The sequence below is a fragment of the Spermophilus citellus genome (assembly GCF_964194105.1).
Source record: "Spermophilus citellus genome assembly, chromosome: 1".
Lineage (NCBI taxonomy): Eukaryota > Metazoa > Chordata > Mammalia > Rodentia > Sciuridae > Spermophilus > Spermophilus citellus.
This window is the reverse complement of record NC_138182.1, coordinates 201,456,555-201,483,368: the sequence shown is the minus strand read 5'-3', so window position 1 is coordinate 201,483,368 and position 26,814 is coordinate 201,456,555. Positions and strand designations below refer to the sequence as shown.

General features: G+C 34.6%; 1 protein-coding gene across 1 annotated transcript in view; it reads right to left on the bottom strand.

Annotated features, from left to right (window-relative positions):
• LOC308655339 (uncharacterized protein) overlaps positions 1-6,228 on the bottom strand; it is a gene marked incomplete at both ends in the record, with an annotated part of 117,170 nt that extends 110,942 nt beyond the window's left edge. Inside the window, one exon of the mRNA XM_081305397.1 lies at positions 6,216-6,228. Within this exon, the coding sequence (XP_081161523.1) occupies positions 6,216-6,228 (13 nt within the window). The remainder of the gene's footprint in view (positions 1-6,215) is intronic.
• Between the last annotated feature and the right edge of the window lie 20,586 nt (positions 6,229-26,814).

Sequence of the window (26,814 nt, the reverse complement as noted above, 5' to 3'; positions counted from 1 at the left end):
ATATATTGATTTCAAATCCTTCATACTCCAGACTTTAAAAGATTCACAACTTGATGACAATTTTTTTTTCCTTAGGTCATGTTTCTCATATAGAGCAGTTGATACTCTTTTGGAATCTTCCAATTGTCCTTTCTTCTCTCTCCTTCAAGAGGCACAAGAAAGTCCCTTAGGCTGACAAGACAGCAAATAATCCTTTCTTCTTAGAAGGTTAATGTGGGGGTTGGATTTGGAAGCAGATTACAAACACATAATTTAATCTTTTTCTTTTTAGTCCTTGGGCTTTTGAATTTAAAACATTCTTTGAAAACACTTGACTAATATAAACTATTTCTCTGTGAGTCCATATTGTGGACAGAAAATGTGACCTGCTATACTGGGTTCAGTGGAGGGCATCTGGACTTTGATCAGAAGACCTGAGTATCTTACTCAGCAGATGCTATAATCTCTGTAAGGTTGTTTTCTTCACTTCTAAGGTAGAAATGATAACAAATTCTCCCTTACAGAGTTGTCTTAAAGAAACACAACTGAAAATATGATGCCTGTTCTTCTCATTTCTTCTTCTCCTCTTCCTCCTTCATCTTCTGTGTTGAAGATTGGTTCCTGTTATTCTTAACCTCCTATCATCAACAGGCAAATTACGTAATTACTTCCATAATTACTTCCATTGAGCATTGCCTGGCTTTAGGAGACAGGTCATCTCATCAGAGTTATAGGTGAGTGCTCAGATAATGCTAACCAAAATATAAATTCTTTTTGAGCTGGACTTTCTAGAAGTTTCCAAGGACATCTCATCCAAAGCTCTCATTTTACAGGTGAGAAACAGACCCAGACTGTCCTTGCTTCCTGTATCTCACTAATAATCCTATACCTCACTAACAAACCAGAACTAGAATTCCTGCTGTTGAGAATTAGACATAGACAAGCTCTCTGAGTAGACACACATGGTGTAGATGGCTTGGTATTGCTTCTGATAATACCAAGCAAATGTTATAGTAAGTTTTAATTTTAGTTCAGAGAGAGCACAACTTTGTTCCACAAAATTGAATGTACTCAGAATCTAGCAGAGTACCTGACACCTAGTAATTATGCATGAATATTTAAATGCATTAAATTGACAGTGCCAATCTGTACCTAATTATGTTTTTAATAAAGTGCCCTCTTGTGTTTCTAAATATATTCATTCCTTTCAATAAAATTCCATATACTTACTGTATTTTCAATTTACTGATAGTCAATTTATAGTTAATTTGTTTATAACTGTTTTTTACAACCAAATTGTTCATATTTTCCACTACAAATTATCTCTCTTGCCTCTACTTTTGTAAGGGGCACCAAAATCAGCTGATGGCATTCTCATTGGCATTAGTCTCATAATCAGCCTGTGGGGTACTATCAATTCTACTTTAACTGAATGGCCTCAAATATTTCTTCCTACTAAATGTGGCATGGCTGCAACCACATTTTCTAAAGTGACCCTAAGTAAATGATGGGTGGGAGAAGGTGTTTCTTATCATCCCTGTCTCCTGTTTTCTGTGTGTTTTTTTTGTCCCATGTGACCCTCTTCTTTCAAGACAGGTGATCATTTTATGTTCTTGTCAGTTTCTCTCCCTTCTTTCAGAAAGGCATGATAAAATGAGAGAGAGAGTGGTTAGAAAACAAATATAGTAGGGGCACTGAATTATGTTTTAGAACAGGAAAGAATTTAATATTTTATTTTTCAAAAAATTTCAAAGTAGTGATCATTGGAAAAATTAGAATATTCTTGGACTTCCTCAAACATGGTTTGGAATTTTTAATTTTACATGCAGACATCATAATCATTTCAGAGATTTCCTATAACAGTTTCATAATATGAACATATTTCCTATCTCCTAAACAAATATTTACCATCTTATTTCTTCTCCAGATTCTGATCTCTCTTCCTCTTCCTATACTCTGGATGAGGAGCTTGACACGTGGGACATGGGAAATAGAAATTGACTGAAACTCTTTTTGCTTTCCAATACCCAAACTGCCAATTTCTTTGAACTTGTATCAGATTTTATCAAATTCCTTTTATTTTGAGTGCACCTGGACCATTTTTCCTACAATTATTTTCTCTTCTCCTATAGTAACAATTTCCTTCTTTCATGGTTATCACTCCATGTACTGTCACATATCTCTGTTCACTTTGACAGCAGCACATCTTGAAGAATTCATCTATATTTTCTGACTCCTCTTTTCTTTCCTCACATCTTTTCTGAAGCCCACTACAAGCAGGTCAATATTCCCATACATTCCACCAGGATGTATCAGGTGGTTATCACTGACACCCAGATTATCACTGACACCCAGGTTATTACTGACACCCAGGTTATTACTGACACCCAGATTGCTAAAGCGAAGAGTCACTTATCTGCTATCATCTCAGAATTTGACTCACTGTTCCTCTTGCATGTGTTCCTTCCTCAATTCCTCAGAGCCACACTCTCCTGGTCATCATCCTGCTCTATTAACAGTCCCTTCTTAGATGCTGTTGCTGGATCTTCCCTTGCTCAGTCTCTAATCTTTGACATCTTCAGGTTTCTTTTGCTTCTTCATCAACTCTCGTTAGAAAATTTATGTCCATTGCTTTAAAATCTTCTATATTGAAAATTTTATGTATGTATAAAATCTTCTGTTCTAAAATTCATAAGTTCATAAGCTCAGAAGTCCTGGCTTAAATACTCAACTGCCAAATAGACATATCTTCTTGGATGTCTAATTGGAATCTCAAACTTACCATATACCCAACAGAGTTCTTTATGTCCTCTGCTTTCTCCAATACTTTTCTCCTCTGAATCTTTCCAGTCTCAGTCAGCAGCATCACCATTCATTCAGCTCAAATCAGATACGGACATGTCATCCATGACCCTTTAACATTCCTCATTCAAGCCATCAGGATTTGTCCTACTCTATTTCTCAACATCTTATCCCAAATGTATCCATTTATTTCTTTTTCCACTGTTACTACCCAAATCGAACCCACCATATTTATGTTTTTAAAATCTCAACTAATGTAACAATTTTCTAATTAGTTTTCTTATTTCCAAAAAGTTCAAGTTACAAAATATTTGGAGAATATGTATATTTATACTTATTTATATGGTTAATATTCATATCCTTTGATTATTTACATAGCATCCAGATTGATTTTTTTAATGAAAATTAAATCATACCATATCTCTCTGCTGAAAACTCTTGAAGGGCTTCTTATTTCACTTTGAAAAAGTTCTAAGCACTTAACTTTTTCTTCATAGAAGCATAAAATTTAATTTTATCCACAAGCAAAGAATATCACCATTAGAGTTTGGTTATACATTACAGAGTCCATTCCATTACAGATTTTCCTGACTTTATATGTTTCATAAATATTTATTTGTTCTGTGCAAAATTGGCAATAAAGTTCAGGGAAGTCACCATGATTGCTATTTTTTATCAGCTGAATCCTATTATATCTGTTGCTTTTATATTGGATTTTATAGATTTTTTTTCCAACTGGGCTTTGACTCATTACTATAATCATAGAAGAATGAAAAAAAATCTGAACAGAAAAACTTACAATATTTTTCTACTGCAGAATTATATGGTGGTACTGTTACTCTGAGAAAGCTGTTGAATTGTGAAGATTTTTTTTTGAAAGGTATTGTTAGAAAATTTTACTGATGTCACTTTTCTGACAAATTACTTAGAAATTTCTCTATTGTATTGCTAAGCTGGAACATTTTCCTTGAAACATTGAAAGATAATGCTCTATTACCAATACAAAGAAGTTCACGAAAGAATAGATAATGATCACTATTAAAATGCTAGAAGGAGACTAAATATGAAATAAATTCAGACGGTTAAATGCTCAGCTTCCAAGGTAGCACATCATCACTCTTTGTAGTGTCTTCCATCATCTTGAGTTTTCTATAGTCTCTTTTTTAGTGTTTTTCATATGACTTCATTGTCTTGATTTTAAGACAAAGCTTATGTACTCTGTGCTAAATTTTTAAAGAAAATTCATACATGTGAAACAAATTCCAAAAAGTTCACATTCAAAAATGTTGAAGAATATGCATATTTATAATCATTTATGTGGATAAAATATTTGAATTAATTGTATTAAACTTTTTAAGCATAAACATTCAATAAAACCAAATTTTCTTTCCTTCAAGCATGCAATGAGTAAGTTATTAAGGCACCTGAGGAATATTTCTGTCCATATGCTAAAGAGATTTTTGGTCATCACTAGAGCATAAATCTGTTAAAGTCTTGAGTTCAGAGGACTAGGTATAACAGAATTTCAATACTAAAATAATTGTTGGAGTGCTAGCACCTTATTTGGCCCACAATGAATCAAACATAACTTAATGGATGAGTCTAATCATTGAAGAGACAAGGACATACAAATTAAATGAGAATCTTTGAGAAAATGAAATGCAGATAATAGAGAATTGTGTGATGTGTGATTTATAATGTTATTAGTAATAATAATGTTTATAACTTGAAAAAAACTTACCAAACCAAAGAAAAATGAGGGCATTATTTAATGAAGTTTGATACATTAGGTAACACCAGGCCAAAAAGGATGAACTAAAAACGAAAATCCCTTACAGTTACAATGAGTCTATTTTGCATTTGACTGAAGATTCATATGAGATCATCTACCCTACTCCCTCACTTCTCTTCAAGGAAAACTGGTAGGCAAAGCAAATTGTCCAAACATTATGCTGAGATGTTGCTTAATTTCTCTTTCCACCATGGCCAGACTCTGCATTGGAAGAATTTTCTCACTTAAGATTTTTTAAAGATTTTCATTGCTGACATGCTTCAGAATCTTTCCCTTACTCTCACTTTATTATAGAATAACTCTGGTGAAAGGAGTTCAATTATTATTGGGAAAATTTGCAGTATGCTTAATAGCCTTAGAATTTGGCAGGCTATGTTCTGGGCTAGACTTGATGTAAAAATGTAAATACAGGTTAGTGGTAGAGTGCTTGCCTAGCATATGTTGAAGCACTGGGCTCGATTCTCAGCACCACATATAAATAAATGAATAAAATAAAATTTAAAAATGTAAATATAAAGCAAATTTCAAGTAGTTTACAGTTTAACACAGATTCTCAAATAGAGTGTGTTTGAGAAACTTTGAGCAACAAGCTAAAAATATAGATTTTGAACCTCAGCTTAGAGATTCAGGATCTAGATATATGTATTTTTTTTTTTTAAGAGAGAGGAAAGGGGGAGAGAGAGAGAGAGAGAGAATTTATTTATTTATTTATTTTAGTTCTCGGCGGACACAACATCTTTGTTGGTATGTGGTGCTGAGGATCGAACCCAGGCCGCACGCATGCCAGGCGAGCGCGCTACCGCTTGAGCCACATCCCCAGCCCCAGATATATGTATTTTTAATACGCATCTATTCTTCCACACCATTACACACACACACACACACACACACACTCACCAAGTGATTTTGATTCAGAAACTCCACTGAAGCAGACACAATTGAATAGATAGAGTGGAACTTAATTCAGATAATCTCTGAAAGCCTAAAATTTCAGGCTAGGGAGACCTGAGGAACTTGCTATGAATTCAGTGTCACTTGATTCTACCTCAATTCCCTTCTCTCTCAATTGTTGGACATTAAGTCTTGAATTTAAAAAAAAATTCTTTTGGTTTAAGAACAGATTGTCTTTTTTATATGAACAAGCTTCTAGAAAGACAACTCAGCAAAAGGTTACTTTTTATTTTTTCACAGCCAAATCAATGAAAAGGAGTTCGACCTAAACTGTTCTAACTCACTCACATGGTAGCTCCCCAATATTTATTTATCTTGAGCTAACCATATATTGTTATAAACATTGAAAAAGTCAAATTAGCAAGCCAGGAATGCTGGAACAAGTAGAAAAATAATGTTGTCTTTTGGATTGCTAGTCTCTTCCTGTCTAGACGCTCAGCTTCCCAGAGTCAAAGATTTCCTACACTTTGTGTTTGACATTGCTTTTAAGAGCTGAAATGGTTGACAAGTGCAAGGGGGATTACAGTAAAATATTTGGAAGTAGGGTAGCTGGAAGGGTACTTGATCAGATATCTAAAGCTTGATCTTCCTATTTATGATCTATCTGTCCATTCTTTAGGGCTCCATCATTTGTACAGCATGTTCTTTTGAAGCACCTCTATTGAGAATATTTTAGGATTGTAGTAGTCACCTGGATGCTCCATAGTTAACTTGAGTTAAGCCAACTAGGCATCAAAGGAAATTTATTTTTAGGTCCATCAAAAAGAGACAAAGCACCTAATATATACAATCTTAGTTTATTTTGATCTTCTGAGGCATCACTAAAAGTATGCTGACAAAACATTGGATTCACAAAGACAGGATATCTTATCTATCTTATATTTAGAAATTTTCTTATTCCTGATGTGTGGAAGGAACATAGTAGTTAATAACTACTTGTTGGACTAATTACTGAACATGACTTGCTCCATTGGTTTTCAACTTCATTTATTTGTGTACTACCTTCATGATCCTTATTACATCCAGCATTACACCTGTGCAGTTATTGCTCAATAATTTTTTGATTCATTATATATTCTACTTTAGATACACATTAAGTCATAATATACATGGGATCATGGATTACATCCAATAAGCATGAAAACAAAAACAAATAATTAAAAGTAAATATCTCCATGTTATAATAACTAAAACAATTTTTCATACTAGCCTTAAATGTCTCTTGATTTGGAAGATGTGGTCATATTCCATGTGCTATTATCATGACATTATTAGACTAGAAATCTCTGAAGAATTGTATTTTGCTTTGCTTCATTTCCTCTCTGGCTTTGGAATGAGTATTACAGCGCAAGTTTAATCTCACATGCAAAATGATGAGAGGAGAAAGCACTCTCTTCAGTTACAATTAGAACTCTAGCTACTATAAGGTGTGTGTTTGTTATTTTTGCTGTTGTTGTTTTTAATTGTTATATCTGAGAAATATGTAATTATGATTTTCCTTACTCTGACCTTGACCAGCAATGGGAACTTCCAGAATCTAACTTAATTAACCCATTTCCAAATTTCACTTAGTCCCATGTTTACATTTTATATCACTCCTTTTTGACTAATTGTATTGCCTACAATAAGAGAGCTTCATTTCAACACATATTTCAAATAAGAAAAATTTACTACATAGTGATACTTCCATTAGCATGAACAAAGAAAAAATGACGTACATTTATGTACTTGAACATAACATTAGATAACTTGTAAAAGAACAGGCACAAAAGGCTAATTGAATATATCTCAGGGACTACTTTTTTCTTCTCAAGACTTTCCTACCTATTAATTAAATGGAGAATTCCTTTGAGTTTTCTAAAGAGGAATCGCCCCCCAACTCTCTCTCTCTCTTTTCACTTATTGAAGTGGAGACACACTACTTCAATAACCATGGTGCAGAAGAGCTATGCTTATCTGAAGATTTAATGATTACTGAATTTTCAGTTCTTACTGGGTTTAAATGACATCCTCTTAATTTTGAAATATTCAGTCTTAAACCTCAGTTTGAAGGAGTATTTGAATATATAACAACTCTATCTTTACACAGAAACATCTGTGTGTAATTCCTACAAAACATAAAATCACTGTAACTCAGTGGGTTGTGTCTTTCCCCAGAGATGGATCTCATCAATTCTGCTGATACCAGAGAGTTTTGGATTGCTCAAAGCAGATCCCCTATAACGTACTCATTCTTTTCAGCCAAGAATCAAGGAAAACCCATTTATAATCACATTGCTAAAGAGTAAGAAAGAGTAAGAAAAGTCTCAAATAAATGGTAAAAAAAAAAAAACAACCAAGCATTTGACATATTAATGTAAACCAGATATGAGGGTTCCAAAGAGATGTCAATCAAAAGCTTGAAAGGATAAACCTTCAATGATTTTAGAATCACTATTTAAAAATATTTTTTAGATTCACTTTATTTACTAAATATGTTTCTGTAGCTTAATCCAAACTACTGCATGATTCTGAAAGTAATAAAAAGGCATGTGTTTAAAAATGTTATATACTTGATATTTTCTGCTGGTCTTCCTTGTGCTATTGATTGTGCTATATTTTTTCCCATGGTCATAAAAAAGTTTGCAATCGGGCCAATGATGAAGGAATGAGAAACTATGCTTAAAATTAATTTGCCAGCTTAATTTAATCACCTTATGAATAGATTTATATTGAGCATATAATCAGTGCTAACAATATATTCCATCTCAAATTCGCTGAGGTCTAGGCAGTCTCAAGGGGTCAGAATAATAGGCTAGTACATTTTGTGTAGTATAGGTACATCTTTACAACTTAGATAACATTCAGAATTTTTATTCTGCATGTTGCAAAAGTAATTGAGAACTAGTACATGAAAGAGGCATCATATTTAATGAAAGAGTTGAGCATCTGATACATCACAGTTAATTTCTTGATACATCATTTTAAAGACTTATTTGAAGATGTTGTTATTGGATAGTTTTGTCCCTGGAGAGAAGACATCAACACTATCTTATAAGCATCCTAATTGTAATTTTATCACAGTGTTACTACAAAAATCTCTTTGAAAAGTCAATCAACTTTACATAACTTTTTTTAAAGCTAGCAACTGAAGGTATATCTCAAAAAACAGAGATTTAAAAAAATATTTCTAAATAAAGAATTTGAGGATACTCATTTCATATTACAGTTTGACACTAGGATAAACAAACTGATGTTTAAACTCTGAGAGGTTAAAGGAGAGTAAAAATGAATATTCATATTCTGAATGAGGAAGATGAGAATAGCTGACTGAATCTTTAATGGCAAAAGAAATCTTCCATCATAAATGTATATTGCCCTAAAAATTTTGGGGCACATTCAATCAACCAACATCAAGATTGTATAGGCTATTTTGCATAGTTTGTTTTTGGATTATTTACATAAAAGATAATATTCAGAATATTTTGCCTGTGAAATTGACCTAAATCATAAAGTAACTGCAAATGTTATAGACAAAAATTTCTGAGTTTAGATCAAAATGTTTGGGTAATTAACATAATTCAAAAAGTTAAATATAAACACTTATTTAAGTAAAAGTGTAAAATTAATGTAGAAAAATTCAACTAACAAAAGTAGATAAAGAAATCACTTTGGCAATGAGTACTTTAATACTTAAATGAAAACAAAGCAAAATATAGGAATTCAAAAAAGGTCTTCTGTTTAGAAATGAAAGTGAATCTTCCTACATTCAAGATGAATTTCAATTATGCTTAGAAGACTGGCTTGTCAATTGCATTTTCCTTGCTTTCCAAATGTACAATTTATTTGAAATAACCAAATTAGAATATGGGTAATGGCTATTCAACTGTGCACATGATGTCTTTTTTTAAAGAAGAAGTCTAAACATATTGAATATTTAGAATTTTGGGGATGTCTTCATGTTCTCTATTTGTAAACAAAAAGTTACAAATAGCTCCTATATAGTTCGTAGTTGGAAAGAAATATGTTGTTAATTGTGTTCATATATAACATTCAAATAATTTTCCCTTTGCCATTATTCTTTGCCAAGCAGTCAATTTACAGCAGCTAAGACTAAAATAGAGAATGCTTCACTCAAAAAGAAAAATATATATAAAATCAGCTCACCTGGTGAAGCCTTCATAAATCATTCATCCCTGAAGGAAGCATGGATAAAATGCTAATATGCATTTTGAAAGGCAAGAAAATGAAGCAGAGATTTGAGTACTGTGTCTTGCTCTACTCTGGATTTAACTGGGTCCTCTAAGTCCAAAATCTGATTAGCACTTTTAATCTCATGCAGTGTCAGGAATAGTCTACCAACATTTAATCAGTCTATTATTATCTTTCTTAATCACCCCAATAGATTATTTTTAACATACTTTTAGTGAACAATGATGCACACTGTGCTTTTATAGCTTAGGAATTTTGATAGGAATATTCATGAAATACAGGCATGATGTTCTTGTGTGGTACAGATGAAAGGGAAGAAATCCAAATAATAATGAAAACTTAACTGATCTAATTTGGCTATTTATGTGGGTTGGGCTAACTATTAAGTAAATTTATATATCTTTGTGTGATAGGACCAAAAGTAGTGTGGTATACAGTATGATGGATGTTATAGATTTTGGTTCAAAAGACTTAAATTTCAGTACCATTTCCACATCATATATTTATCTTAGGAAAGCCATTTTACTCTTAGATTCAAAATATTGATTTGTAAAACTTGGATGAATATTACAGGACCTGATATAGAATTTTTGAATTCCCATGAATTTTGTAAATGACAATATAGTTCAGAATCTTTAAATAATTGAAATGTTGTTTCTATTTAAACTACTCGCCTATGGTATTAGTTATAATTCTCCAGATTGTCTTTAGTGAATCTTATTAATGCACCATAAAAATTTAGAAGTTTTTTTCTACAGTTCCTTGAAAGAACATAAATTATGCTGTATATATAAGGTACTGGAAGACACAGAAGTATTATGAGTTGAAATGGAGAGGTAAGTTGTTATGCCAAGGAGAAGTGACATTTTCTTTGTTGAAGGGGAGGGTTCTTTTTGAAGTTTAAAGTAAGGTAAAGATTAGATAAAATTGATCTTTAGCATGATATCCTTAGCTGCACTGTGAAAAATGGATTGGGATTAAAACCAGATATAAGGAGGCACATTCTGGAAGCTGATGTAAAAACCAGGTGAGTGAGCAAAAGTAGGATAGTGGCAGTGAAAGGTGTGAAGGAAGGAGAAGCAAGCTATGGGGAGTATGGAGTAGGAGAGGGAGATGCTGAGATTTAAGAAGCATTCATTCTCAAGAAAAATCATACGATTTAGAGATTGCTTGGCTGTAGGGTGAAACAAGGTGAGGGATATATAGATAACAATGTCCAAATTTCTGTGTTGGGCAAGACTTTTGACATAGGGATATGAAAGCTGAAACATGCTCAGAAGAAAAGATAACGATAAGACATGTGGTATTTGGGAAGCTGGAGACATCCAAGTAGCTATTTCTAATGGGCAGTTGGAGACAAAAAGAAAAAAAAATGAGAACCAAGTAAGTAATGAAGATCCTAAAGAAATATATAAAGTAACAAAAGTAGAATACCCAAAATGATGAAAATTTAAGGGAATAAAAGAGGAGATAGAGACTGGAAGTGCTTTTGTCTATGCAGTGTTATTATGGAACATCTTTAAAATAAGTGAAAAGATAAAAGGATTTGGAGTGAAATATCTCCTTCAAGCTTTGGTTTTCCTATTTATAAACAATTTGCCTTTGAGAAATGGGCCTCTTCTTTGCCAATTGTAGATTGGAATGGTGATATTAGTAAACATTTGTAGTGTTATTTAAGGATAAAAATAAATAATTCCCAATTTTGTTTATATAAAGTCCTGTGTAAATATTATTATTATGAGAATAAGCTAATCAAAGAGTTGTTTCCTTAAGAGCTTGTTTTAAATAGGGATCCTTAAGTAAATGTTAGAAATGGATTGCAAAGATCATGCAAAAAATAACTTCTACAAAGTCTAGAAGTCTGATTTTGAAATAATATACAACTTATTAGAACTAATGATACATATACTGAACAAGGAGAATATTCATACTCTTTTCCCTGTGTAAAATAAAACTCAGGGTTTTATGTGACAAATTTATCATATTATAATAAAATGTGTCTTTTTTTTCACAAGGATGTATGAAATGACTGAAAACTGAAGAAAAAGATTGACATAGCAAACCTAGGAATTTGTACAAAGTAAATTTGACATAGCAAACCTAGGAATTTGTACAAAGTAAATTGGGGGTGTATTTTGGAAATAATAATTAGATACCTTTTGCAGTCATGAAAACTTTGAGGTACACCTAGACATGTACATATTTTCTCCTAGTATCCCAAAACACACAGATTTCCAATTGGCTTCCTATTTATGGATACACTCCAACTGAAGCCCTAACCTTGATGCAGAGGGTATAGTGGTCAGACCCAAAAAAGTCCCTGTGTTTTCAGTTTGCATGCATCATTGGAGTATTCTTTCTTCAGATTTGCAAATGAACTGGCACTAGAGTATTCATACTTGTTCCAAAAGTACAAGTAAACCTAGCAAAAAAGCAAAATAATTCTGCTGTAAAGCTTTTGGATAAATGGCATTTAAAATCGCTTTACCCCCACTGATAGAAATGGTTTCAGCTCACCGACACCTAAGAGCAGTAATAAATATTTATAAGGTACTCTCCTGAGGCATTCAGAACATTGTACTGCTCCAATAAACTGCAATTTCAGGCTAGTACAAAAATAAACTTCAGACCACATCAGTTGTCCACTCACTCTGTCTGAATGGGTAAGAGTATCATTTTCAGTTTCTACTCATGGATGTAACTTCCTCATTACTAAAAATGTCCCCACTTCTGTAGTTAAGTATTTAAATGAAAGCCTTTAAACCTTCATGGCTGAGACAATGAATGAGTTGGTCTGGTAGAGTTCTCTTGAGCCCAGGAATGGAAAGCTAAGACATTTTTTCATTCTTCGTGCTGCTGTTTGTCTATTTCTTATCAGACTTCTCTAGTTAGAAAGAAAGAAAAAAAGTCTCCATTAGCATGAAATCTTTTTGTTTGTTTTAAGTTTAAAATTCATGTTAAAATTTCATAGCTGTACCCACTATTCTGAAGAGTATTACTATAATGGAAATTTTTAAAGGAAAAGATTCCCATCACTTGGTGTAATGGCTATGTCTCTGCTTAGCAATAAAAAGAGAAATGTAGTATTCTGGAAGGAATAATAAAAAAATAAAAGTGTTTCTTTTACCAATTAGTACAATTATATATGAATATCCTTTAGTGAAAATAAAATGAGGAATTTGCTTATTAGCTCAATTAACACATTCGAATGCCTATTTTATAGCTGAAAACCATGTTTCCAAACAAGTAAAAAAATTCAGGTTGCTGACTACACATTTTCGCCAAACTATTTTTATTATTTGAATGACTCTCCTTTGAATTATTTCTACTTTGAGCAAATAAAGTGAGTTATTTGAAAATGTGTCATATATAACAATCTGCACTTTCTGTTTTAGAAGCTGTTTGGAATTTTATGCTGAGTGTCCTGGGAAGGAAAAGAACAAGGTACAGTGTAAAAAAAGAAAAATCATTTTCAGTATTTATTTTTATAAGCAATTCCTCTTCAGTTAACGGCTAATCAATGAGACTTTTTTTTGAAGGTGCAGGTGTTTGGCAACTTTACTACCCCTGTCTCCTCAAAATACAGCCTGTTTCTATCTGCGCCTGTGGTGTCAAAACTCCCAACAATTTGATCCCTTTCCTTTCACCCTCTTTTACCTGCAGAGAATGCAAATTCCCTTGCTCTCCTTTACCAACTCCTTTTCAAGTTTCCCAACTTCTCTTGGTTTGCCTCAAGACCTAGATCTTCACATTTGAAGATAAAAGCATGTAAGTTTGCACATTAGATTTACTTTGTCCTACACATTTTTGTACTAGAGAAAAGTGCCCCCTTTGAGCTCCGTAAACACATAGGTTTCACTCAGTACCCACTACTTGTCTCACATACAGATATATTCAGAACCTAAAAACTGGTTCTCAGTTCTAATAAAATTTGCACTGTGGAAATTTTATTCTAAATAATATTTAATGGGTTTGTTTTATAAAACATTTTTACCTGATATTTTGTTATACTCACATTAGCAATAAAGTTATACAACCAACTGTCTACTATTATTTTTTATGTGGGGTTTAATCTAGTTTATTTGGCTTATTAATAGTCTTGTTTGCTCCTTCTTGTTCATGGTCCCTCCCTCCGTTTGCCATTCTTTTCTGTCTTTACCCAAATTTCTAACTGGGTCTTTGACAAGCTAACTCATTTTCCAAAATAAATTAAATATGTGGACTTTTAATTCTTCATGAGGAGTAAACAAGTGAAAATTTCAAAATGCAAAGATTGCCAATATCAGAGAAGTAATGAAAATATTCATTATATTACATATATAACTTACAAACTGAAAAGTAAAAATTATCGACCATATATATATATATATATATATATATATATATATATAGAGAGAGAGAGAGAGAGAGAGAGAGAGAGAGAGAGAGAGAGAGAGCTCCTAATGTGTGTGTATGAATTGACTCCAAACTACAAAATACAAGATTAAAATAATTTTTTTGCTTTTTTATATTATAAATATTAACATTAATTATACAAATGGTTTTTACTGTGACATTTCCACACATGTATATATCATGTTTTAATCATATCCACTCTTCCTAAAACCCTCTTTTCCCATTTATCTCTCCTTCCTCCCCCTTTTTCTCTTTCCCTTTCCTAAAGGTTCTTCTTCTATACTCAGTTTGACTACCCCTCCTCCAAATTTTTACCTATGAGAGAAAACATAAAAACTTATTTTTCTGTATCTGGCTAATATAGCTAACATGATGATCTCCAGTTACACTGACTTTCCTGAAAAGACTATATTTCATTCTTCTTTATGGCTAAATGTTGATATACCATGTATTTTTTTGTGTGTGTGTGTATGTGTGCATGTGTGTAACACATTTTATTTGATAGGCACATATGCTGATTCCACAACTTGACTACTGTGAACTCTATAAAGATTGATTAGCAGATATCTATTTGTATGCTGACTTTGTTTCTGTTGGTTATATACCCTGGAGTAGTATAGATAAATCATATGAAGTTCTATTTTTTTAAAAAAAAAACACCATATTATTTTTCATAGTGGCTGTACTAATTTTAATTTCAATCAATAGTGTATAAGGGTTTCTTTTTCTCTACATCCTCACTAACATTTTGTTGTTGTTGTTGTTATTTTGATAATAGCCATTCTGCCTGCTCTAAGATGAAATCTAAGGTATTTTTGGTTTGCATTTCTCTGATGACTAGAGATGTTGATTTTTTTTCATACCAATTTATTGCCATTTGTATTTCCTCTTTTTTGAAAAGTGTCTTTTGGATCATTTGCCCCTTTTTGATTGGACTACTTATTCTTTGATGTTAAGTTTTTCAAGTTCTTTATACATAGTAATTCCAGTCATATTGAATAGATAGTGAAGATTTTTTTTCTGTTCTGTAAGTTGTGTCTTCATTCTGGTGATCGCTTCCTTTTCTATGCAGGAGCTTTTTAATTTGTAATCCCATTTAAAATGTAATCCCATTTGTCAATTGTTGCTTTTATTTCCTGAGCTATTGGAGTTCTATTCAGTTCTATTTTTATACTGTGCCAATATCTTGAAGTGTTTCCCTCTAGTCATTTCAAAATTTCAGGTTCTCTCTTAAGATCTTTGATACATTTTGAGTTGATTTTTGTACAGGATGAGAGAGAGAGGTCTAATTTTAATCTTCTATAGGTGGATGTCCAGTTTTCCCAAAATCATTGGTTGAAGAGGCTCTTTTTTTCAACATACATTTCTGATACCCTTTATCAAGAATCAAATGGTTATATACATATAAGTTCATTTCTGGATTCTCTATTGATTCCATTGGTATGCACACATGTTTTTATGCCAATACCATATTTTTTTTTGTTGTTACTATGGCTATATAGTACAGTCTGCAGTCAAGTATTGTGATGCCTCCAGCATTATTCTTTTTGCTCAGAATTAGTTTGACTATCTGGGTTTTTTTTTTTTTTTGTAGTTCTAAATAAATTTTAGGATTCTTTTTATCTACTTCTGTAAAAAGTGACTTTGGTAGTTTGATGGGGATTACATTGAGTGTGTATATGCTTTGGGTAGTATGAGCATTTGAACAATGCTACCTCTCCCAATTTCATGAACATAGGAAGTCTTTACAATCTTCTAATTTCTTCTATTTCTTTTTTTGCCATCGTACAATTTTCATTGAAGAGGTTTTCTATCTCCTTGATAATGTTCATTCTTAGATATATAATTTTTTTGAAAGGGATTGTTTCCTGATTTCCTTATCAATGAGTTCTCATTATTGATGTACAGAAAAGCTACTGATTTTTGTAGCTGTCGTATATTCCATATATGTCATATGATTTATTTTGTCTTATGTTATTTTGATTAATTTATTCATTAGTTTTATGAGTCTTTTGGTAGTCTTTAGGACCTTTTATATTTATAATCATATCATCTGCAAATGGGGATAATTTGACTTATTTTCTATTTTTATACTTTTTCTTTACCTTGCCTGATTTCTCGGGATAAAATTTCTCACACTATATACAGTGAAAATGGTAAGAGTGGGCACCCATGTGATTTTAGAGGTCATGCTTTCAGTTTTTATCCACTCAGTGTGAATTTGGCTATAGGTTTGTCACATACAGTTTTTATTATCTTGAGATATGACCCTCTATCCAATCTCCTCAGGACTTTTATCACAAAGAGATGTGAAACTTTATGAAAGGCTTTTTCTGCATCTATTGAAAAAAATCATGTTTTTTTTGTTTTTGATTCTATTTATATGGTGTATTACATTTATTGGTTTTCACATATTGAACTATTCTTGCATCCCTAGAATGAAACAAACTTGCCCGTGGTACAAAAACATTTTAATGGGTTAGTTAGTTTGATTTGCATTTTTTGGGGGGTGGGTACCAGGGATTGAACTCAGGGCCACTCTACCACTGAGCCATATCCCCAGCCCTATTTTTATTTTATTTAGAGACAAGGTCTCACTGACTTGCTTAGTGCCTTGCTTTTGCTGAGACTGGCTTTGAACTCTTAATTCTCCTGTCTCAGCCTCCGGAGTGGCTGGGATTACAGGCCTGCACCACCACACCCAGCTGATTTGCATTTACTTTTAAGGATGCTTATATCTATGTTCACAAATGATATTGGTCTATAGTATTTGTTGTTGTTGTTGTTGTGTTTTTATAGACATGTAATACCAGCTTAATAGAATGAGTTTGGAGGTCTTTCTTTTTCATGGACTATTTGGTGCAGCATTGCTATAAATTCATTAAAAAGTTTGGTATAATTCAACTGTGAATCCATGTAGTTCAAGGCTTTTCTTTGTTGGGATACATTCTTATTACTCTTTCAATTTTAGTGCTTGTATTGATTTTCTACTAATTTTCTCTTAGTTCAATTTTGGAAGGTCATATGTGTCTAGAAATTTGTCCATTTCATCTAGATTTTCCATTATTTTGAAATATAATTTTTCAAAATAGTTTCTAATAATCATCAGGATTTTAGTGATATCTGTTCTAACATACCTCCTTTTTTTGTGTGTGTGCGTGGTGCTGGAGATTGAACCCAGGGCCTTGATCATGAAATGCACTTTACCAATTGAGCCATATCCCTAGCGCCTCCTGCCCCATTTGCCCTTTTTTTGACTGTAATTTTACAACTGGGTATTTTCCTTTTTTTTTTTTTTTGATTAGTTTGGCTAAGAGTTTGTTAATCTTGTTTATCTATTCAAAGAACCAACTCAATTAATTCTTTGTTTTATTGATCCCTTGTATTTCTTTTTCTTTTTAGTCTCTATTTCATTTATTTCAGCTCTGATATTTATTACTTCTTTTCTGTTACTGCATTTGGGTTTGCTTTGTTTTTGCCTTTTTAGGATCTTGAGATGCATCATGTGGTTATTTATTTGAAATTTCTCTCATTCTTTTTTAAAGTAGGCATTTATTGCTATACACTTCCTGTTTAGTATGGTTTTTGTTTTTGTTTTGCTTTTCTGCATGATGACTTGAGAACACCTATCATGAAAACTGTGACAATCATATGAGATTTTATTTTTGATACTTTTATTAGTGCATCATAATTATACATAATTCCTTGGTTTATTCTGACAAAATCACAAATGCATGAAATTTTATTTTCTCCATTTTAGTCCTGGGTGCCTCCTCTGTACTTCTTTCCTCCCATCCCCCTTCTTCTGTTCTACTGGTATTCCTTTTATTTATTTATGTGTTTATTTTAATTGGTGCTTTATAGATATACATAGGCTTAAAACCAAAAAAAAAAAAAAAAACACACACACACACACACACACAAAAAAAAAACAAACAAAAAACCCCAACCTAATTAATAAATGGCCTAAGGAGCTGAACAGGTACTTCCCAGAAGAAGATATACAATCAATCAACAAATATATGAAAAAATGTTCAACATCTCTAGTAATTAGAGAAATGCAAATCAAAACTACTTTAAGATTTCATCTCACGATAATCAGAATGGCAGTTATCAAGAATACAAAAAAGTCTCAGAATTGAGAGGAAGATGGCGGCGGGAAGTGGGTAAGCCGCTCAGTGCTCCGCGCCGCCGTGCCCGCAGCGTATGTTGCCACGTCTTAAAAGATGAAGTAAAGATCATTAAAGGAGATCTGTCGACAAAGACTCAGCACCGTGTCAAGAAAGGGGCCTAGGTGGAGTGAATCCGCCATGACTCCAGCCAAGGTGGAGTGAGTCCATCACAACTTCAGCGCGAGCAGTAAGGCTGCAGCCCCCGAGCTGCCCGGCTCTCTCAGCCCCTTCTCCTTCTCCTCTCCGCCTTTCCGCTTTGCTTCTCCCCCGCCGTCTCTCCTCCCACGCTCAGTCCCTAAATCTAGATCTCAATTTCTTTCCCCCACCCCGCCCGCTCTCCCGCGTGTCCAGTACCCGGCCCGCGCGGGCCCCGAGGCGCTGCCTCCCCTCCCCCAGCCCGCACCCCCTCCCCGGGGGTCCCGAAGGCCACAGCTGGGCCGCCACTGCGCCGCCGCTGCCACCGCCGCCGCCGCCGCCACCGCCTCCGCTTCCCGCGGAGCACCATAGAGCAGACTCTTCACCGCGCGAGTGAGCTGCCGAGTTAAATGGAACAGCTGATAAGATGAATTTAAAATCTAAGTGATCCAACATGGTGGCGGACGTGGAGAGATCAAGTCTCTAACCCCTTCAGCTGCGCGAGCATAGGGAGAAGTACACTGTCAAAATACTGTTCGCTCAGGACCACTAGGCACTGTTGAGCTGAAGGGGATCCCGGGCGAACAGTCTGCCCCTCTCAGAACACACCGAGCGCGGATTGGGCTGCATTCTAGTTCTGCTTCTCGTGACTCAGCACTAATGATCCCGCTGAAATAACTAGTTGGCCCACCTGAACTCACAGAGGTAAAAGCCAACTGAGCACGATAGTCAGACCCAGGGTATCCCTCTGCTGACAACAGAGGTCCCTTGCACCAGCTACCAGGGGAGTTGCTACCTGAGGGCAAACAAATGCACTGGGGGTCCTCAGCCCCAAGCCCTACAAACTTAGGGTCTGAGGGAGGCAAACAGAAAGGGTGTGCCCAGGCATCCATGGAAACAGGGCTCCCAGGAGCAGCAGACCCGGTGTGTAGCCAGTATTGTGGTGAGCGTCACAGGTGAGCGGGGACTGGCTTGAGGAACCACAAGAGAAGGCCCTAGGCACTCAGGATTGGAGACCCACACAGTCTGGGAAGAAGAGCTGAGGCACAGTGATTGGTTCCCACCTATCAAGAAGAGAAGCCTGGCCCAGTTCCCACCTACTGGAAGAGAAGTTAGTTGAGCTCTATGACTGCATTTATTATTATTATTATTATTATTATTATTATTATTATTTAATGATTATTATTGGTATTTTTTAAATTTTATTTTCACTTTTTGTTGTTGATGTTGTTGTTGTTCTTCAACTTTCTTATTAATGGTTTCAATTTTTTTTTAATTCTTTTTATTCTATTATTATTACTATTATTTTTTAAACATTAATTTCCATTTGTTTATTATCATTATAATTTTTTTTGGTTTTAAATTTTTATTTTTTCATTTTTTCTTTCTTTCTTTTCACTTTTTTCTTTTGTCTTTTCATTTCTTTTCAATTTTCTTATTCCCCTTTTCTTGAATTCTACCTGCCTACACTCACTCTATTTAGTGACTTCTTCCCTTCCCTTCTAATACCTCTCCTCCCAAGCATCAAATAAATTTATAAGAGTAAACAGTAACTCAGCAGTCAAACAGAACAAGAAGTATCATGAGCATAAAAAAGCAAGGAAGAAAAGGAGTACAAACAATGAAGGACAGCCTAAATATTCAGGAGGACCTGGAGTCATCAGAAAAATGGCCATATAAAGAACTCAAGGAACACCTTAGACAGATGGAAAAGAACTTTAAAGATCACATTGAGAATGATTTACATAAACAGATAAAAGAAGAAGTTAAGCATCTTTATCAGGAGATAGAGATTATAAAAAAATCAAACAGTAATTCTAGAAATGAAGGAAACGATAAACTAAATTAAAAACTCAATCGAGAGTATCACTAACAGAGTGGAGCAAGTAGAAGCCAGAACGTCAGATAATGAAGACAAAATATATCATCTTGAAAAGAGTCTAGCCAACTCAGATAGGCTGGTAAAAAATCACGAGAAAAACATCCAAGAGATTTGGGATAACTTAAAAAAAACCAAACTTACGAGTCATCGGGATAGAGGAAGGCACAGAGATTCATGCCAAGGGAATGAGTAACTTGCTGAATGAAATAATTACAGAAAACTTTCCAGAAATAAAAAAGGAAACAGATATACAAATTATAGATGCATACAGGACACCGAGCACACAAAATCACAGTAGACCAATGCCAAGACACATTGTTATGAAGATATCCAATATACAGAACAAAGAGAAAATATTAAAAGCTACAAGAGAAAAGAGGCAGATTACATTTAGGGGTAAACCAATAAGGTTAACAACGGATTTTTCATCACAGACGCTGAAAGCGAGAAGATCCTGGAACAACGTATTTCAAACACTGAAAGACAATGGATGCCAACCAAGAATTCTGTATCCAGCAAAATTAAGCTTCAGGTACGACAATGAAATAAAAATCTTTCATGATAAACAAAAGCTAAAAGAATTTGTAGCCAGAAAACCAGCATTGCAAAGCGTCTTGAGCAAAACTCTACATGAGGAAGAAATGAAAAACAATAACCAAAACCATCAGCGGGAAGTGCCTCGGTAAAGACAGAGGATGGGGGGAAAGCTAATCATGGAGAAACAAACTAACTTAGAAAAAAAAAAGAGATAAATAATCAAACATGGCAGGAAGTACAAACCATATATCAATAGTAACTCTAAACGTTAATGGCTTAAACTCTCCAATAAAGCGACATAGGCTGGTAACATGGATTAAAAAAACAAATCCAACAATATGCTGCCTCCAGGAGACACATCTGATTGGAAAAGACATACACAGGCTCAAGGTAAAAGGTTGGGAAAAAATATACCACACACACGGTCCTCGTAAGCAAGCAGGGGTGGCCATTCTCATATCGAATAAAATCGACTTCAAGACTAAGTTAATCAAAAGGGATAAGGAAGGACATTATATACTGTTGAAAGGAACCATTCACCAAGAAGACATAACAATTATCAATATTTATGCACCAAATAATGGCGCTGCGACATTCATAAAACAAACTCTCCTCAAGTTCAAGAATCAACTAGACCACAACACAATAATCATGGGTGACTTCAACACACCTCTCTCACCATTGGACAGATCCTCCAAACAAAAGTTGAATAAAGAAACTATTGACCTCAATATCACAATCAATAACCTAGACTTAACTGACATATATAGAATATATCAACCATCATCAAGTGGATATACTTTTTTCTCAGCAGCACATGGATCCTTCTCAAAAATAGACCATATACTATGCCATAGGGCAACCCTCAGTTAATATAAAGGGGTGGAGATAATACCATGCACTTTATCAGATCATAATGGAATGAAACTGGAAATCAATGATAAAAGAAGGAAGGAAAAATCCTACATCACATGGACAATGAACAATACGTTACTGAATGATCAATGGGTTACAGAAGACATAAAGGAGCAAATCAAAAAATTCTTAGAGATAAATGAAAATACAGATACAACATATCGGAATCTATGGGACACAATGAAAGCAGTTTTAAGAGGGAAATTCATCGCCTGGAGGTCATTCCTCAAAAAAAGGAAAAACCAACAAATAAATGAGCTCACACTTCATCTCAAAGCCCTAGAAAAGGAAGAGCAAAAGAACAGCAAATGTAGCAGAAGGCAAGAATTAATTAAAATCAGAGCAGAAGTCAATGAAATTGAAACAAAAGAAACTATTAAAAAAATTAACAAAACAAAAAGTTGGTTCTTTGAAAAAATAAATAAGATTGACAGACCTTTAGCCATGCTAACGAAGAGAAGAAGAGAGAGAACTCAAATTACTAACATACGGGATGAAAAAGGCAATATCACAACAGACGCTACAGAAATACAGAAGGCAATTAGAAATTATTTTGAAAACCTATATTCCAATAAAATAGAAGATAGTGAAGACATCGATAAATTCCTTAAGTCATATGATTTGCCCAGACTGGGTCAGGAGGATACTCACAACTTAAACAGACCAATATCAATAGATGAAATAGAAGAAGCAATCAAAAGACTTCCAACCAAGAAAAGCCCAGGACCGGATGGGTATACAGCGGAGTTTTACAAAACCTTTAAAGAAGAATTAATACCAATACTTTTCAAGTTATTTCAGGAAATAGAAAAAGAGGGAGCTCTGCCAAATTCATTCTATGAGGCCAACATCACCCTGATTCCAAAACCAGACAAAGACACCTCAAAGAAAGAAAACTACAGACCAATATCTCTGATGAACCTAGATGCAAAAATCCTCAATAAAATTCTGGCGAATCGGATACAAAAGCACATCAAAAAAATTGTGCACCATGATCAAGTAGGATTCATCCCTGGGATGCAAGGATGGTTCAATATACAGAAATCAATAAATGTTATTCACCACATCAATAGACTTAAAGATAAGAACCATATGATCATCTCGATAGACGCAGAAAAAGCATTTGACAAAGTACAGCATCCCTTTATGTTCAAAACATTAGAAAAACTAGGGATAACAGAAACTTACCTCGACATTGTAAAAGCTATCTATGCTAAGCCTCAGGCTAGCATCATTCTGAATGGAGAAAAATTGAAGGCATTCCCTCTAAAATATGGAACAAGACAGGGATGCGCTCTCTCACCACTTCTATTCAATATAGTTCTCGAAACACTGGCCAGAGCAATTAGACAGACGAAAGAAATTAAAGGCATAAAAATAGGAAAAGAAGAACTTACATTATCACTATTTGCGGATGACATGATTCTATACCTAGAAGACCCAAAAGGGTCTACAAAGAAACTACTAGAACTAATAAATGAATTCAGCAAAGTGGCAGGATATAAAATCAACACACATAAATCAAAGGCATTTCTGTATATCAGCGACAAAACTTCTGAAACGGAAATGAGGAAAAACACTCCATTCACAATATCCTCAAAAAAAATAATAAAATACTTGGGAATCAACCTAACAAAAGAGGTGAAAGACCTATACAATGAAAACTACAGAACCCTAAAGAGAGAAATAGAAGAGGATCTTAGTAGATGGAAAAATATACCTTGTTCATGGATAGGCAGAACTAACATCATCAAAATGGCGATATTACCAAAAGTTCTCTATAGGTTTAATGCAATGCCAATCAAAATCCCAATGGCATTTCTTGTAGAAATAGATAAAGCAATCGTGAAATTCATATGGAAAAATGAAAGACCCAGAATAGTAAAAACAATTCTAAGCAGGAAGTGTGAATCAGGTGGTATAGCGATACCAGATTTCAAACTATATTACAGAGCAATAGTAATAAAAACAGCATGGTACTGGTACCAGAACAGGCGGGTGTACCAATGGTACAGAATAGAGGACACAGAGACTAATCCACAAAGCTACAACTATCTTATGTTTGATAAAGGAGCTAAAAACGTGCAATGGAGAAAGGATAGCATCTTCAACAAATGGTGTTGGGAAAACTGGAAATCCATATGCAACAAAATGAAACTGAATCCCCTCCTCTCGCCATGCACAAAAGTCAACTCAAAGTGGATCAAGGAGCTAGATATCAAATCAGAGACTCTGCGTCTGATAGAAGAAAAAGTTGGCTCCGATCTACATATTGTGGGGTCGGGCTCCAAATTCCTTAATAGGACACCCACAGCACAAGAGTTAATAACAAGAATCAACAAATGGGACTTTCTTAAACTGAAAAGTTTTTTCTCAGCAAGAGAAACAATAAGAGAGGTAAATAGGGAGCCTACATCCTGGGAACAAATTTTTACTCCTCACACTTCAGATAGAGCCCTAATATCCAGAGTATACAAAGAACTCAAAAAATTAGACAATAAGATAACAAATAACTCAATCAACAAATGGGCCAAGGACATGAACAAACACTTCACAGAGGAGGACATACAATCAATCAACAAGTACATGAAAAAATGCTCACCATCTCTAGCAGTCAAGGAAATGCAAATCAATACCACCCTAAGATACCACCTCACCCCAGTAAGATTGGCAGCCATGATGAAGTCAAACAACAATAAGTTTTGGCAAGGATGTGGGGAAAAGGGTACTCTTGTACACTGCTTGTGGGACTGCAAACGGGTGCGGCCAATTTGGAAAGCAGTATGGAGATTCCTGGGAAAGCTGGGAGTGGAACCACCATTTGACCCAGCTATTGCCCTTCTCGGACTATTTCCTGAAGACCTTAAAAGAGCACGCTACAGGGATACTGCCACATCGATGTTCATAGCAGCACAATTCACAATTGCTAGACTGTGGAATCAACCCAGATGCCCTTCAATAGATGAATGGATAAAAAAATGTGGCATTTATACACCATGGAGCATTACGCAGCACTAAAAAATGACAAAATCACAGAATTTGCAGGGAAATGGATGGCACTAGAGCAGAGTATGCTTAGTGAAGCTAGCCAATCCCTAAAAAACAAATACCAAATGTCTTCTTTGATATAATGAGAGCAACTAAGAACAGAACACGGAGGAAGAGCAGGAAGAAAAGATTAACATTAAACAGAGACATGAGGTGGGAGGGAATGGGAGAAAAAAAGGGAAATCACATGGAAATGGAGGGAGACCCTCATTGTTATACAAAATTACATATAAGAGTTTATGAGGGGAATGGGATAACAAACATGGAGGGAAATGAATTACAGTAGATGGGGTAGAGAGAGAAGTTGGGAGGGGAGGGGAGTGGGGATAGTAGAGGATAGGAAAGGTAGCAGAATACAACAGTCACTAATATGGCAGTATGTAAAAATGTGATGTGTAACCGATGTGATTCTGCAATCTGTATTTGGGGTAAAAATGGGAGTTCATAACCCACTTGATTCTAATGTATGAAATATGATATGTCAAGAGCTTTGTAATGTTGTGAACAACCAATAAAAAAAAAGAATACAAAAAAACAATAAGTATTGGTGAGGATGTTGGGGGCAAAGGCACACTCATATATTGCTGGTGGGACTGCAAATGGGTGCAACCAATTTGGAAAGCAGTATAGAGATTCCTTAGAAAACTTGGAATGGAACCTTTTGACCCAGCTATCCCACTCCACATTATACCCAAAGAACTTAAAACTGCATTCACATCAATATTTATAGAAGCTCAATTCACAATAGCTAAACTGTGGAACCAATCTAGGTGCCCTTCAGTAGATGAATGGATGAAGAAACGGTGGCATATATACACAATGAAATATTACTCAGCATTAAAGGAGAGTGAAATTCTGGGATTTGCAGGTAAATTGATGGAGTTGGAGAATATCATGCTAAGCGAAGTAAGCCAATCCCCAAAAAACCAAAGGCTAAATGTTCTCTCTGATACGTGGATGTTGATCCATAATGCAGGCGAGGCATGGGAAATGTGGAGGAACTTTGATTGGGCAAAGGAAAAATAGGGGAGGGGAAGGGGCATTGGGGGCAGGAAAGATTATGGAATGAGATGGACATCATTACTCTCGGTACACATATGACTGCACATATGATGTGATGCTACATTGTGTGCAACCATAGAATTGTAAAGTTGTGCTGCAGTTATGTAAGATGAATCAAAATGCATTCTGCTGTCATATATATCTAATTAAAATAAATTAATTAATTTTTAAAAAGATGAAATTCACAGTGATATTGTTGTTGTTTGGACATGAGGTATCCTCCACAATCTCATGTTGAGAAAATGCAAGAGAATTCCAAACCACAACAATATCTCTGTGAATTTCATTGAAAGAGTTGAAACCTAGTCACTGGATTAGTTCACTCATATAAAATAACCCGGTGGTAATTGTCAGTAGATAGTAGGATGTAGCTAGAAGAGGTAGGTCATTAGGGGTGTGCCTTTGGGGTTTATATTTTGTCCCTGGTGAGCAGAGCTCTCTCTGCTTCCTGATTGCTAGGTTTTGTGCTTTCCTCTTCCATACTTTTCTTCCATGAGGTTCTGCCTGACCTTGGATACAGAACAATGGAGTTGGTCTTCTCTGGACTAAGACCTCTGAAATTGAGTGTCAAGTAAAATTTTCCTCCGCTAAAATTGTTCTTGTCTGGTCTTTTGACCATAGTGTCAATAAAGTTGACTAAAAGAGGTATATTTTTACATGCACATAGCGTAATTTTGCCAAATTAATTTTACATTTCCTCAAATTTCCTGTCTTTCCTTCTTCCCTCCTCAATCCCTTTCTATTCCACTGATCTTTCCTCTGTGTGATATTAGCTTTCCCTTTCCCCTTATTTTGCTCTAACTTCCACATATGAGAAAAAACATTTGACCCTAAAATTTCTGAGTTTGACTTGCTACACTTAGCATGATATTCTTCAGTTTCATTTACTTACCAGCAAATACCATAATTTCATTCTTATTTATGGCTGAGTAATATTCCATTAAGTACATATA